The sequence below is a fragment of the Styela clava genome, chromosome 3 (genome assembly GCF_964204865.1).
Source record: "Styela clava chromosome 3, kaStyClav1.hap1.2, whole genome shotgun sequence".
In the NCBI taxonomy this organism is placed as follows: domain Eukaryota; kingdom Metazoa; phylum Chordata; class Ascidiacea; order Stolidobranchia; family Styelidae; genus Styela; species Styela clava.
This window is the reverse complement of record NC_135252.1, coordinates 15,701,511-15,714,822: the sequence shown is the minus strand read 5'-3', so window position 1 is coordinate 15,714,822 and position 13,312 is coordinate 15,701,511. Positions and strand designations below refer to the sequence as shown.

The 13,312-nt window shown below is 35.0% G+C and overlaps 2 protein-coding genes across 2 annotated transcripts; both read right to left on the bottom strand.

Annotated features, from left to right (window-relative positions):
• Positions 1-207: 207 nt before the first annotated feature.
• On the bottom strand, positions 208-3,490 carry LOC144420758 (zinc metalloproteinase nas-39-like). Its single transcript, XM_078110344.1, has 6 exons — positions 3,387-3,490; positions 3,228-3,251; positions 3,029-3,052; positions 1,902-2,071; positions 1,166-1,322; positions 208-732 (listed from the first exon to the last, which is right to left on the bottom strand). The coding sequence occupies exons 1-6, from the start codon at positions 3,484-3,486 to the stop codon at positions 305-307; spliced, it is 903 nt and encodes a 300-aa protein (XP_077966470.1). The 5' UTR covers positions 3,487-3,490; the 3' UTR covers positions 208-304.
• An 868-nt stretch (positions 3,491-4,358) lies between these two features.
• Positions 4,359-11,678, bottom strand: LOC120343450 (inter-alpha-trypsin inhibitor heavy chain H4-like). Its single transcript, XM_039412629.2, has 14 exons — positions 11,531-11,678; positions 11,219-11,412; positions 11,047-11,128; positions 9,440-9,607; positions 8,650-8,831; positions 7,545-7,823; positions 7,027-7,157; positions 6,677-6,932; positions 6,418-6,608; positions 6,022-6,227; positions 5,807-5,930; positions 5,039-5,218; positions 4,633-4,674; positions 4,359-4,495 (listed from the first exon to the last, which is right to left on the bottom strand). The coding sequence occupies exons 1-14, from the start codon at positions 11,648-11,650 to the stop codon at positions 4,380-4,382; spliced, it is 2,271 nt and encodes a 756-aa protein (XP_039268563.2). The 5' UTR covers positions 11,651-11,678; the 3' UTR covers positions 4,359-4,379.
• Positions 11,679-13,312: the final 1,634 nt, after the last annotated feature.

The following is a 13,312-nucleotide window of genomic DNA, read 5'->3' as shown; positions in this document are numbered from 1 at the left end:
TCGCGACCTGCTATATGGTAAAGTGAAGCAACCCCCCGATTTCACTCCGTCAGTATTTAATTTTAACAAACTTGCGACTTCTACTTTTTAATGTATTTCTACATGCGCTGTAAGTATTCTTCTCCTACTCAAATATTCTGGATGTAATACTACAAAAACATTGAATTGAATAAATTTATTGATTTATTACCAGGATCATTTGTGAAAACTTTAGAATCTAACTGATAGCTGTTTAAAACATAAAACATAAACAATAACGTTACTGATTAGCTTGTGAAAACGACAAAATGATAAGGAGAAGCTGTTACTTAGGAACAAATCGGTATCGCATTTTGAAACCACCAGCTCCCAAACTATCATCACTCAAAAATGCAATCGATATTAGCTTCTCCGATGTCGTTATTCTATCTTGCAGATTGTATCCACAGATTTGTTGCACATTCTTCCCATTTTTGATAACTAATTTATCGTGATTGCATTGATCTCCTGATCCCATTTCTATATCCATATCAATGATGGTTAAACGCAATTTGTGACTCGAATCTGTGTTGGCAAAATTCCATATGCAATATGCGTTGTCTGGATACATTTTTGGATACTTGGGAGATGTGATGATGCCTTCTTTGCTATTAGAAGATGAAATATCATCACCACAATTCTTCATAGATTGATTCAAAGCAAATTCAGAATCCTTCGGTGTAGCAATTGGTTGCAACGGACGATCTGGCTTGACTACAAAACAGTATTCAATTTATATAATATTGCAAATGGAGTGAGAAGGGAAAATATCCTAATTTAGTCTGACACAATATATATTTGTAAAATGTGTACAATCTTCAAATTGGCCGAAAAAATGAGAGTGGTGCAATGGTCCGTTAACTACATTGACAAAATGCATATAATATAATAACTAAGAAACCATATCCATCATCCAAAGACAAATTCAAACACACAACACATTGTTTTCTTAATCAAATCGTGCTGAATAAATTATGGTTTGCGCACGTCATATATATTGACTGATTACTAGTTTCGACTTTTCCATAATTTATTAAGTGGCTTCGACGCGCATATGTCGTAGATTGAAATAGGCATGCAACTTAAATATACATGAACTAGTTTACATGAATCCAATAAAATAAATGGATGCTCATATCACACTTACATTGATTGTAAGAAATCACAATTCCTGGCCATCGATCATCTTTCGGATAAACCGTCAACAGAACAGTCGCTGTGTTATGCTGTATCGACACGGATTTCAACTGGGAGATTCCACCTTTATGTTCCAGAATAGTTTTGCCCTGGCTTGTGACGATTACCTGCACCAAATCATGTTGGAATCATTGATTTGGTATTGAATAGAAGCGGGGTGTGCTTGGGGGGAGTGGCGGGAACGTTCGTGATTCGAATTGAATCAAATTTAGTGTTATTGAAATAAGTTCCAATCGCATATTGTTTTTTTGTTTCAATTATGTTTGGTAAACTGTGGCTCATGAAACACCGCGGCGAAAAAGTATACAATATTCCGACTAATGACTGTACTGATCTAAGATTCGATTGCAAAGATTGCAGCTTTGTGTGAAGCGCTAGAAACCTCTCTGCGCGGGAGGATTATTGACATACGCCGCCGCATGATTGTTCGACGCTCCGTGGTTCGATTAAGGCATTCTCCGCCACCCAAGTTCATATTTTTTGAACCATAAGTTGGTTAAACATTTCTCTTCTCATACCCGACCAGGGCTATGGAGAAGATTGTGTTCTGAAATGTGATTAAATCGTCTTATCGGATTAGTTTTTCATTCGAACATCCGATTATGAGCAATTTCCGAGAAATAGCAATGGCTTATCTGCAGACATACGCGAATGAGATAGTAAAAGTGTTCACATAATTTACTCACTTTATTTTGAGTAGTGTTAAGTGTCTTCGCTTTTATGTCTATCCAACTATTTTCTGTTAGTTCAATCTTCCATTCACATCGATATGGATTCTTTCTAATCTCATGCGGGAGTTGTATTGTGCCGCTTTCGTCGTCGAGTTTTCCACTACATTTATCCCAGATTTTTATGTCTGCAAACGATGATAAAATGTAACGTAGGGAGAAATAGGTTTAATAGGCAATCAAGAGATATCAGATATTAGCTTAAAAATTGGTTAAAAAAATTATAATCGAGACAGCACAAATTTTTAGCGCCTAAATTTTTAGAATGAATCTCACAACAATTGTTTGATTTACGCGCCTAATCACAAAAGTAATATTATTTGTGGTGGCTCAGGGATGAGTGCGTGCTTCGATCATTTTTACTAGAAAAAATGCCTGACCTTTTTTAATTAATGTCTTGGGTTGTTAAGTTTATTATAAGTTTTAAATCGATAATTACGCTCTTGTTCCACAGAACAATATGTGGACAGGTTGGTATAGGTACAAGTACATGTCATAAACAAATAAAGCAAGATAATCAATTTGAATCTATATATATACATTTAATGAAATCAATGCTCATCTGAGATACACTATAAATGTTTAATAAAAATTGTTACGAATTGTGAATATTAAAAAATCAAACAGCAACTTTTAGAAAGCGCACTTTTTATTACTCGACGCAGGAGAAGATATAGCATTTAACAATCTTTTTTGCGTACATGTCTAATATTTTATAATTTTCAAATTGGTTGTCTATTATCAAGAACTGATTATTGAAACGTTCTTGATTTCATTAAATGAATAAAAATGTACTAATATTAGAGACTAAACGCACGTGGGAGAATGGGAGCATTAAACTCTGAAATATATAGAATACATGATCTCAATATCAAACACATTATTCTAAAACTTCGTAAATTGAAAGGCACAAAGAGTAGTATAACAACGAGATCAAATCAAATATTGTGTATACCTACGATCGAAAAAAATCGTTCAAGCCGAATAGAAAAAAATTACTTTATTTATACATCCAACATTAGCTAACAAATGTATGTTTTGTGTCAAATAGATAGGAAAGTATTGATATTAGATACCTAACTCACGTGGGGGAGGTGGAGGAGGATCACCTGAAATATATAGAATAGATCATTTCAATACCAGGCACATTATCTTTGAACATGAACTTTATGAAGTAAACTATAGTTAAGTCGCGTTGCGAGATTTTACGACATCGACAATTACAATTTTGAGTCGCATACTACTTAGAGATAGAAAAGTATTGATATTAGATTCCAAACTCACGTGGAGGAAGTGGAGGAGTAAACCCTGAAATATATAGAATACATTAATACCAATCATATTATATTCAATTATGAACATATAAGGTAAGGAACATATAATGAGTCTCATCACTGTTCACAACCTAACCGTTCACCATTAACAGGATGTTATTTAACAAACCTGGTAAAAGTCTTTTCCAACCGGAACCTCCTGAAATACCTATATATATATATATATACATATATATCATTAATATAATATCATAATTGATTATCCTCATAATTGAAGACAAGTTATACAGTATAAAAGCGATGTAGGTAAGTTAAAGTATTAGTGAATATGTCATTACTATTTTTTTATTTCATTCAGAGCGTTTTCAATACTTGTTTAAGCCGAATTGTTCTGTTCATAACGGTAGCGTTACTTGCGTACCGTATTTAATATACGGAGTTTGTAGTACACCACAGAAAGTCTACTCGGAGTAATAAATTCTCGGGTTTTGCCATAGTTAATATTTATTGACAATTTTATAGCAAAAATAAATTCGTATGTTTTTTAAATAAGAGCCTTAGAACTCTTTCACAAGTAACCTGAAAAACCGTCGAGAAGTGGGATTCTACCGGAAACTCCCGAAACGCACATAATTAAATGGTGAAATATCAAGAGTAATCGGAAATAAACAAAAGAGCAACAAAATGCAAAAATGTTGCTGAGCATAGCGTTCACAAAAAACAAATTGTCAGCCGTGACGTAGGCGGTCACGCCTGAGAAAGTTATAACTTTGTTCCCATGAATTAAAATAAAGCAGTGTAATTTTGGGTGTAATATTGGACCTCATTGATACTCACAAGGGAACTGGAAAATAAATTAAAGTACTAGTCTTCTGGATCATCTTACTTCTGAAGGTTTAAAATCGATCGTTCAACAAGTTACGAAGAGAATTCCATTTTCGCGGTGCTCTTAGAAATTACCATCTACCCATTAGATTTTCTGCCAGCACTTATTTAAAATTGAACTGCTGCTGGCTGGCAATAGCTAATAAGTATATATTGGAGTTTGAACGGTAGAAATATTCTGTGCATTTATATCTAAGCGTTGTAGCGTTGTGGCACTTTTTGGTCATCAGTATTCTATCAACTTCTTGTTAGTGCCTCGGTATTTTGGTTTGACCAATCATACATAATAAATATTAAAATTTTTTCTATTGGGAAAGGCTTCATTAAAACAATTGGATATATTTTTGTACTTGCCTGAGCGTGGTATCGAACCAGTTCTACTTGATGACCCACCTGTGGATAGTTAAACTAAAATTGAATGTTATACAACGAAAAAATTAAGAAGTCGCTAAAAATGATACTTTACTACATTTTTATCTCGTAAGAGATAAGGCGTTTTATTTTTGTCAACAATATATTTTCGTACTTACCCCCAATTATGCGCTGCACAGAAGATCCACCTGAAGAGCTTCCTGTAAAGAATGTGAAAACAGAAACGACAGCAGAAATAAATATTATGCGAAGGTAAAATGGGAACGTGGCTAAGGAATTGAACATCTCGCTACAATTTTGTCTTGTACTGTAGAACAGGGGACAGATTTAAGCCAATTGCATTCACTAAAAAGGTTCATAATAGTAGCGAAACTTTACTTCTGTCAACTCGTGAGTGAGGTGGTGATATATGTTCGCATTGTCAAATTGTTGTAATACAGCACCAGTGAATCACTTCACAAAAATAGGAATCAGTGATTTTGCAACGTTACCTTTGACCTTTTCAACTTTTTAACATCAAAAACAACATGAGGCAAAGGCAAATTATTAAAGTACTGTACAAACCTATGATTCTTCCGGAAAGGGTTTTGGTAGAGGAAGAGTCCCTTCCACTATCTGACGAGCTGCTATCTCTTGCCGCTGACAAGATATAGGGGCACCATATAGGAGGTCGTAGAAGCAGGTGTCCTCGAGGAATGATGTCACTTCGAAGATAACACGGAGGTATTGTTGGAATTATTGTGGCTGAAACAAGTAATTATCGGTTGATTTTATTTTTACATTTAGAGAGTTTGCACAATACTCTATTAATCACGTCCATATACAAAAATAAATTAAATGATTTACCGATTAGATGTCCTCCCCCATTTTTGGCCCCAAACAAATTCTCTCCATACCATACCAAAGTTTTTGACGCCTTATTTGAGATTTTGCAAGGTGCCGCCTAAAAACTGTTGTACATATTTTAAACACCATCATTTCTAATCTATTAATAAACTACCTGTCATTTACATATACTAATGGATGATTTTAGTCTCGTCTATTGCAGCTTTTCAGGGAAAATTCTGATTAACTACTTGGCGGAAACATCCACCTTATATCAACCTGGCTAGTTATCAGGGAGACCGTCAACAGGATTGCTATGGCCATACTTTGTCATAGGATTGGATTAATTAATTGAATTTTTTAGTATAAATATGAAACCATGTCTTCTGTTTCGTTGAATAATTTAAAAATATAAATTATTTGAATCTAGCACACAATAAACTGCTATTGTGTAATGGTGAAAAAGATTTCAATCATTTAGGCAAGTGAATATATCCCAATACTCACGTCTAGCAGGGGTTGTTGTTATTTCATCTTCAGGTAATGTAACCACCATCGATGTGAGAGGAGTCACGAAACTGTATTTCAGAGATAATCGTAGTGCTTCACTTGTTATTTGATAAACTTCTCTCTGTGTGGGAAGGTGAAAATAATGAGAGCATTGAATATTAAATGGCCAAAAAGAGTGAAGAACAACACGAGTTTGAACAAGAATAACTCACTCGACTTGATGATAAAGTTATTTTTTCCAAAAGATCGCGTATTGTGAAATACGCCCATAAACGTTCTATAAAATCTTCAAATGCGCCAGTTTCTTTGTGCCAGTGTTGAAATGTTTTATCCAATTCTTTGCTTTTTACATTATATTCTACTTCACCATCCTTAGATGTTCCTTTGATCGTTGATTCAACAACTTTCGTTTTGTCACCTGAACGATTTTTAACGAATCTTCATTATCAGCTATAATTGTATTAAGATCATAGTGTTTGTACACATAAATGCCAGAATAATAATATTAACTGCAAATATCGCTAGATACCGCAAGAAATCAACGAGAAAGACCGGATAATCACTAAAAAAATGGCATTGTCGTACTGGACTCTGTTACTGCAACTCACCGCCACCGGGAGCTATTGCTCCAACAACAACAACTTCAGATCCTCTGAAGAATTTGCTAAAATCTGTTTGACTGATGTTTGCCAAGTTCACACCTAAATAAGTCATTTTGACATTGAGCAAAAGTGGTGTCGCAACTTCTTGAAAAAATCCTTCCAGTTGTAAGTCGGCGTCGGAATCTTCATAAATTTTTCTGCAAAATAAGAATGAATAAGTAAAATATTCTTGTTAGGTTGAAAAAATTTAATGTAGTTTTGATACCTGGCTATTCCGTCGTTTTCATTTGCCATTCGTTTTAAAAAGTCATGATCCAAATCATCGCCAAATCCAAGACAAAACAGAGAAAATCGTCCTTCAATTTTTTCTTTTATATTTTTTCGGATGCTAGATGTTCTTGTAATTCCCGACGTCGGTTTACCATCAGTTAAAAGAATTATCATGGCTGAAACTTTGTCATCCATCGTTACTCCAGAGAGTAATTTAGAAGCTGCTATTAAGGCACTGTTGAAATCGGTCCCTGACAATAATAAAGGCGATTGAATACCATAGATTGTTCATGTAATACATAAGCAACAATATGTAAAGCCACGTGACTGAGAGCTCATACTCACCTCCTGCAGCACGAATACCGTTTACGTGTGCAATGGCGTCATTAAGATTTGCTTTAGTTACGTCAACTAAACCGGCCTCGGTGTCCGACCATATTGTTGGTCGGCTGCTCGCGAATGATACGATGTTGAATCTGTGAAAATGTACCGCGACGGTTAGGTTCGAGTAGCTAAGATGATGTCATTGCCATTCAGAATTGCCGATATCGAGGTGCAACAGTATTAAATAAGAAAAAAACTACTAAGGCCTAATTCAAAACGTTAAAATCTATAAAACATTTGTGATTGGTAGAAATTTTACTTCAAAATTATTTCTCACATCCGTAACAGAGTAATAGTCTAAACATCTTCACCTGCGCAGTTTGATGTGATCAATATAAATGACGTGTGAAAATTCCTAAATATTCTTATTAAGCGCATATTTGGTATTCTAGCTGAGGTAATATATTATGTCTGATGAAAATAACACGCTTATTGGGTCATCTTTAAAACCCCAAACATTGTTAAAATGTGGTTCTTACTGGTCGGAGTCTCTGAGTTCTTTTATGACGGATATGAATGCCTCTTTGGTTTGCGAGATTTTCCTCCCGGACATCGATCCACTTCTATCAATCACAAAAACAACTTTTTTGGGTAAAACTGGAAGATCTTCTGGCGCAAAGAAATGGACAAAGTATCCGTTTCTTGTTTGAATTTCTCCACCTAAATCTTCTCGCGTTACGTCATAATTTACGGTGAATTTTTGTTCGTCTTCAGGTAAAGTTATTAGACGACGCATTTCGGTTGGTGTTGGCTTGAATCTAGATTGAAAAAAAACAATAATAAGAACTTTTGGACAAACGGTTTTGAATCGTTGTACTTGACTGTTTTTCAAATCAATGTGTATTTTTAGATGCTTGCAAATATGCCCGGTTCATACGCTTAGTTATCTCAAATATTTACAACGACTGTTTGGGTAAGAAAATCTGACGATGTATGTATGACACACGAATACCTTATAGGGACGTATATTTCCAACTTATTGAACTAATATTAGGTATTATTTGTCGTATTACTGATTCTACCTAATGACCAGGGAATTTCCCTAACAAAAATACTAAGTAAAAATAACATGATCTCTTTCAACGAAATAGTAAGTATATTTGTGAGCTTTCGTTAGATCATGGTCTAACTTCTTCAAACAATACAAGATATAACTGTAAATATAAAGATCACAAGAATTTAATTTATTTTGAAATTAAGTTTTCTCTAACTTGTCTATCGAACTTCAACCCAACCACATCAGTTAGACCGACAGTTCTGAGATGATACGGATTAAATTACCATAGCATCTAAATCAGTTATAGAAAACTTAATTTTAAAATAAATTAAATACTTGTGATCTTTATATTTACAGTTATATCTTGTATTGTTTGAAGAAGTTAGACCATGATCTAACGAAAGCTCACAAATATACTTACTATTTCGTTGAAAGAGATAATGTTATTTTTACTTATCACTTTAATACTATCTCGTTCAAGCATCCTTGTGGTGAGTGCCACATACGGATCCGAAGTAGAAAGTAAACAAGGAGAAAGGACTTGCAGTTCAATACACAATATCCAAGTTCCCTTAAAAAATACTAACGTGACTTTAGCCTGGTATTTGCTTCTTCTGACATCAGTATTGACTCGTAGTTTATCGTCTGAATCTCGTCCTCTCAGACCCTTGTCTCTGGCTCCACTACCCTCACCAGGATATGTAGTGGATATCGATGTAATTCCGGATCTTTCCGTTATGAATATATCAATCACAAAATGATCAATGACCTAGAATGCGAAAGTATTTAGTACTTACTCCATGTTCCACATCTTTCTCACATAAACCATTATCTGTACAAATAATTTCAATCATAGTATAGTGTAAGAAACTCCTCTTAATCAGGTCTTTTGTACAGTGACACATTTGAAATGTAGTAAATAGATTGGTGAGCAATAACTCAATGTATAAAAATAGACCTATGAATCGTTTACATAAATTGTTGTTCATATTGTTGATGTTGTGAAATTTGTATTTCACTTTTTTTCTACTGAACAATTTGCCTTCCATATTTCCGGTAGTTGAAGTTGGAAGTGTCTCCCAGAACGCTTTTACTTATATATCTTGTTTGTTTTCGTTTTCTGTAAGAAAATTTGCCCAAGCAAGTTCACGCGAACTCACAAAACATAAGCAAAGGAGGTTATTTTCACATCATTTCCACTCCACCCTCCACGTTTACCAGTAACTGGTGAGTGACTGCTTCGAAAATCAAAAGACATCGGCAACTTTTGCGTCTATATATTGCGCAATACTGCCGTACTCTTTAATGCTGTGGTCTCTACCATTGATGTGATATAGCTAACTTGAACTAAGACAATTTCCATCATTAGAAAATTACCTCTTTCAGGTTCACCATAATTGTATGATCATATTGGCCTAGCCTCCGCTTCAATAGTTGCTGATAAACAAGATGAAATTCCACACTTGATTGAGCAGGCACATTGGCAGTAACATCAAAGGTCTGAGTCTCCCGGACATCCGCAACAACCAGACCCGCAGTGTTTCCCTATAAATGAACACTTGATAATCAAATATACAAACTAGACAATTTCTTAAATCATTCACGTGACTTAATCTGAATGAATTCCAGTTCTTCACGGCGGCTATTTCTGTTTACACCATTGTAATGTAAACTTTTCAAGTGTGAAAAATACATACCATAAATGCTCGTTTCAACGCCCGGTCTTGATTAAGGGCCCGTTTGAATAGCCGCCCGTGTGAACAGGACATGAAAATAAATAAGGGCCGGTGCTTGAATACCCGCCCAGTGTAAAAGTTTTTTTTCGCGGATTTGTACCTGCGGTGCGTAGAAAAGTCAAATTTTTCATTATTATCGTTTAAATTATACTTGAGAACTGGAAATGACAATATACGGTATTAATTATTGTAACGATCGATCTTATCTACCGGTATTTTTGTGTGTAATTTTACTTTAAAAATAACAAGCACCCCTGCTTAAAAAAGGGCCGGTTTGAATAAGGGCCCGGTTAGTGAGTATGTTTAAAAAAATAAGCGCCCGGGCTATTGAACGAGCAAATTTTATAATTCACGCATTCGGCGAGCTGAGTATCTATTTTTCATTCAGCATTGCCCTTAATTTTATGACAACGTAGAACATAATTTTTTATAAATTCATTTCGAGATCAAAATGGTATGAGACAAATGTAATTGAAACAATCTTTTTACATTCATTTTGAGGTCTAAATTGTTGTCTCAATCGAAATGATACTGTGATGCCATCTCGTGTGAGTCTTTGGGAAGAGGCGCAGGTATCAAATGAGTTCTGACTGATAGAAGATGTTCAATAACAAAACACGAGAGTGATTCAACAAGAGCGTACCCGGCCCAAAATATAAGGGGGGTTATGATGTAATACGACGCTTACTCTTGCCTTTGGCTCCGAACAAGGCAAGGATAAAAGCAGCCACTGATATCTAACAATATCTCAAAGAATCTCTTCACAGACTTACATCACTGTCGAAGCCATCCAAGATATACAAGCGCGCATTTTCATCTATCTCGGTTGGCCCATTTGGTGAAAGTATTACTGATAGCAAGCCAGGAATAGTCAGTTTTCAGTATATCGTTCAAGAATAGAGTGAAATGATGTTGGAAAAGCGTAAGAATTAATGTTTCACCGCAAGGGCCGCAAAATTGCATTTCAATATAAAATGGCCTCTCAGCCATTATTGATCCTTTGACATTCGTTGTTCTTTTCGCACAAGCTAAGGCATTGTGACGGCATAGATAATAAATTGGTCTCGTGGCAACACAAATGGATTGAAACTACTCGCACATACCAAATTAAAAACTCGTTTTACGAGCCGCACACCATTCAAAATTGACACTCCTCCGGGCCTCACAATTTTTCCTTGTGGGCGGAATTTGACCCACGGGTCGCAACCCCTGCCATAGAGTATATATAGAGTATAGACAAGAACTTACCCTTGCAACGGCGCGATCGTACTGCTCTTTTGCTTCTTTCTTCTCTCGTATTTTCCCGACAAATTTCACACCGCCAACAATCCTGTGGAGGATTCACGAAAAAATAAAAAGTGTGAAATCAGTGAGTAACACTCAAGTTATAGAACTTCATGGGGTTGTAAAAGAATCTTACATGTCAAATTCTGTGATGAAGGCTGCTTCTGGAAGCCTTACTGAAAAAACAACTTCTTTTGCTGAGCGTTCAGTGTTCGCTATTTTATTCACAAACGTTACTCTTGCAAATCTTGACTGGACGACACTCGTGACGTGCAAACTGTGATGGGGCTCATCTGGTCCATGATAAGACGATGCATGTCTTTTCTCTCTCTGGAATCAGTAATAAAAATAAATATATACATATAATTTTTGAAGACAACATATAGCGTTGCTGGTATATTAACTACTTTTTAGAATGAAATAGAATTATTGAAGAGAACAACCTTACCGCTAATTCATCACTTTCTTCAATGACGAAAGACTGTTCTCGTGACAGAGAATTTGCAAAACATACAGAATATAGAGATAGCAGCACAACAACCTTTGCCTGTACTCCACTCCAAGTCATAACGTTTATATAAATATACAACTCACCTATTACTATAACGGTTGAAAAATACATGTATAGAAATTATTTTACGTCGAATCATGAAATATAATAAAAAGCACGGTTTTGACAAAATTCACTTATAAAAAGGTTCCAAAAATAGCGAATACTATACAAAAGTATTCGTCCAATATTGAAGTTTCTTAAGGCCAATAACGTTCTATAGATTGCTCAAAGTACTCACTTAAGGGGTTACACACTCAACACCCCCTTCCACGAATCAAGAGCAATTATTATTAAATCTAAATAGAACTATCAGGTATATTAGCAAAAGAACATTGATTGATGTCTGTCCCGAAAAATGTAATCTTTTCTGTTGCTCAACAAAATTACGAACGCTTTTCGTGGATATTGTTGGTCTTTTTTATTTATTTTTATATCTGAGTGTTGCAGCTATCAGGTCAGTTTGAGTTTTATGGTCCCGTGCCATAGAAATAGTTAATATATATTCGCATATCGAAAGCTCCAATTTTATTTTGTTTACGTGGAAATCCCCATTTGCAAAGTCGTTCGATGAAATCAAACTTAAAAACAGAACTCGCCGGAGGCGCACCTAATCATCTAAGCAAATTTACATCGAAGTCGTAACGCTTTTAAAATATTAAAATTTTATGATAAAATGAGGTAACTTTTAAAGATTCTCATTTGGCTGATATACAGTATCGATATATGTGGGCGGCATTTTATTGAGATTCGCCCTAAGATAATAAAAATTTTGTTTGATTGACGTCGTTTCTTGCACGCTTCATGCTTTATCAATTCAAATGTCAATTCAATCATGAGTTTAGTGAACGGCGCTCATATGTGGGAGATTTAATGCAAAATAAATATTGCAATTCATAGTTTGTTTTTTATATTTTACTGAGTCAGATCACGTTTGAAAAATATTTATCTGATAGATCGTAAGTGCGACAAAATAAAGTCGAAATGATGTTGTTTAAAAATTGATTTGAACTATCCTTCACATTGACTATAGTTCGGAATCGTAAATAAATTCTCAATTTTCTGGGATTGCCGTTTATCCTTTTGAATGTGGAACGGTTCTATAACGTGTATTGAGAGGCATAAACAAAAAATAATATGGACTTCCAATAATGAACATGTGAATTTTGCAAGAGCTCGCCTGATGGCGACAGTGAATTTGCATCGAAAATTAAAAGGCACGATTCCAAACACACGACCATCGTCACGTTTTAAATCGTGTATGGAAAAGAAACAATGAACGAAACTTTTGCGGTATGGCGTTAGAAAATTCATGATTAATAACAATTAAAATGAAGGAATGATTAAGAATATTCATTTATAGTAACATTATATATTTTTGTCAGTTCATCCAATAAAATTCGGTATTTTTTTCCTACCTGCTATAGCCGTGCCGACCGAGCCGACCCCGTGTTCCATTTTGTCAATATTTAATTTTAAAGAACTCGCGACTTCTACTTTGCATATTGATTATTGATACATCACCGAAGTTGTTTTGTTTGAGAGATATTTTTGTACTCTTCTCACACCCTAGCGTTGTTTTGTCAACGTATTTTCCACAATCTGAAAATACCATCAAGTTCTATGAAACTAGATATGTAAGAACTATAATAATTCCGGATTGACTTAGTGTGCCAGCCT

Bases quoted from the DNA above. Each gene is read 5' to 3' on its own strand.
- LOC144420758 (XM_078110344.1), bottom strand. From the start codon at position 3,486: ATGAGGATAATCAATTATGATATTATATTAATGATATATATGTATATA. The intron at 3,252-3,386 runs GTTTGTTAAATA...TATATATTTCAG, and splicing joins TTGGAAAAGACTTTTACCAG to GGTTTACTCCTCCACTTCCT. The intron at 733-1,165 runs GTAAGTGTGATA...ACTGTTTTGTAG, and splicing joins TGTGATTTCTTACAATCAAT to TCAAGCCAGATCGTCCGTTG.
- LOC120343450 (XM_039412629.2), bottom strand. From the start codon at position 11,650: ATGACTTGGAGTGGAGTACAGGCAAAGGTTGTTGTGCTGCTATCTCTA. The intron at 9,608-11,046 runs GTAAGTTCTTGT...GTTCATTTATAG, and splicing joins ACGATCGCGCCGTTGCAAGG to GGAAACACTGCGGGTCTGGT. The intron at 6,228-6,417 runs GTGAGTTGCAGT...AAAATCGTTCAG, and splicing joins AGCAATAGCTCCCGGTGGCG to GTGACAAAACGAAAGTTGTT.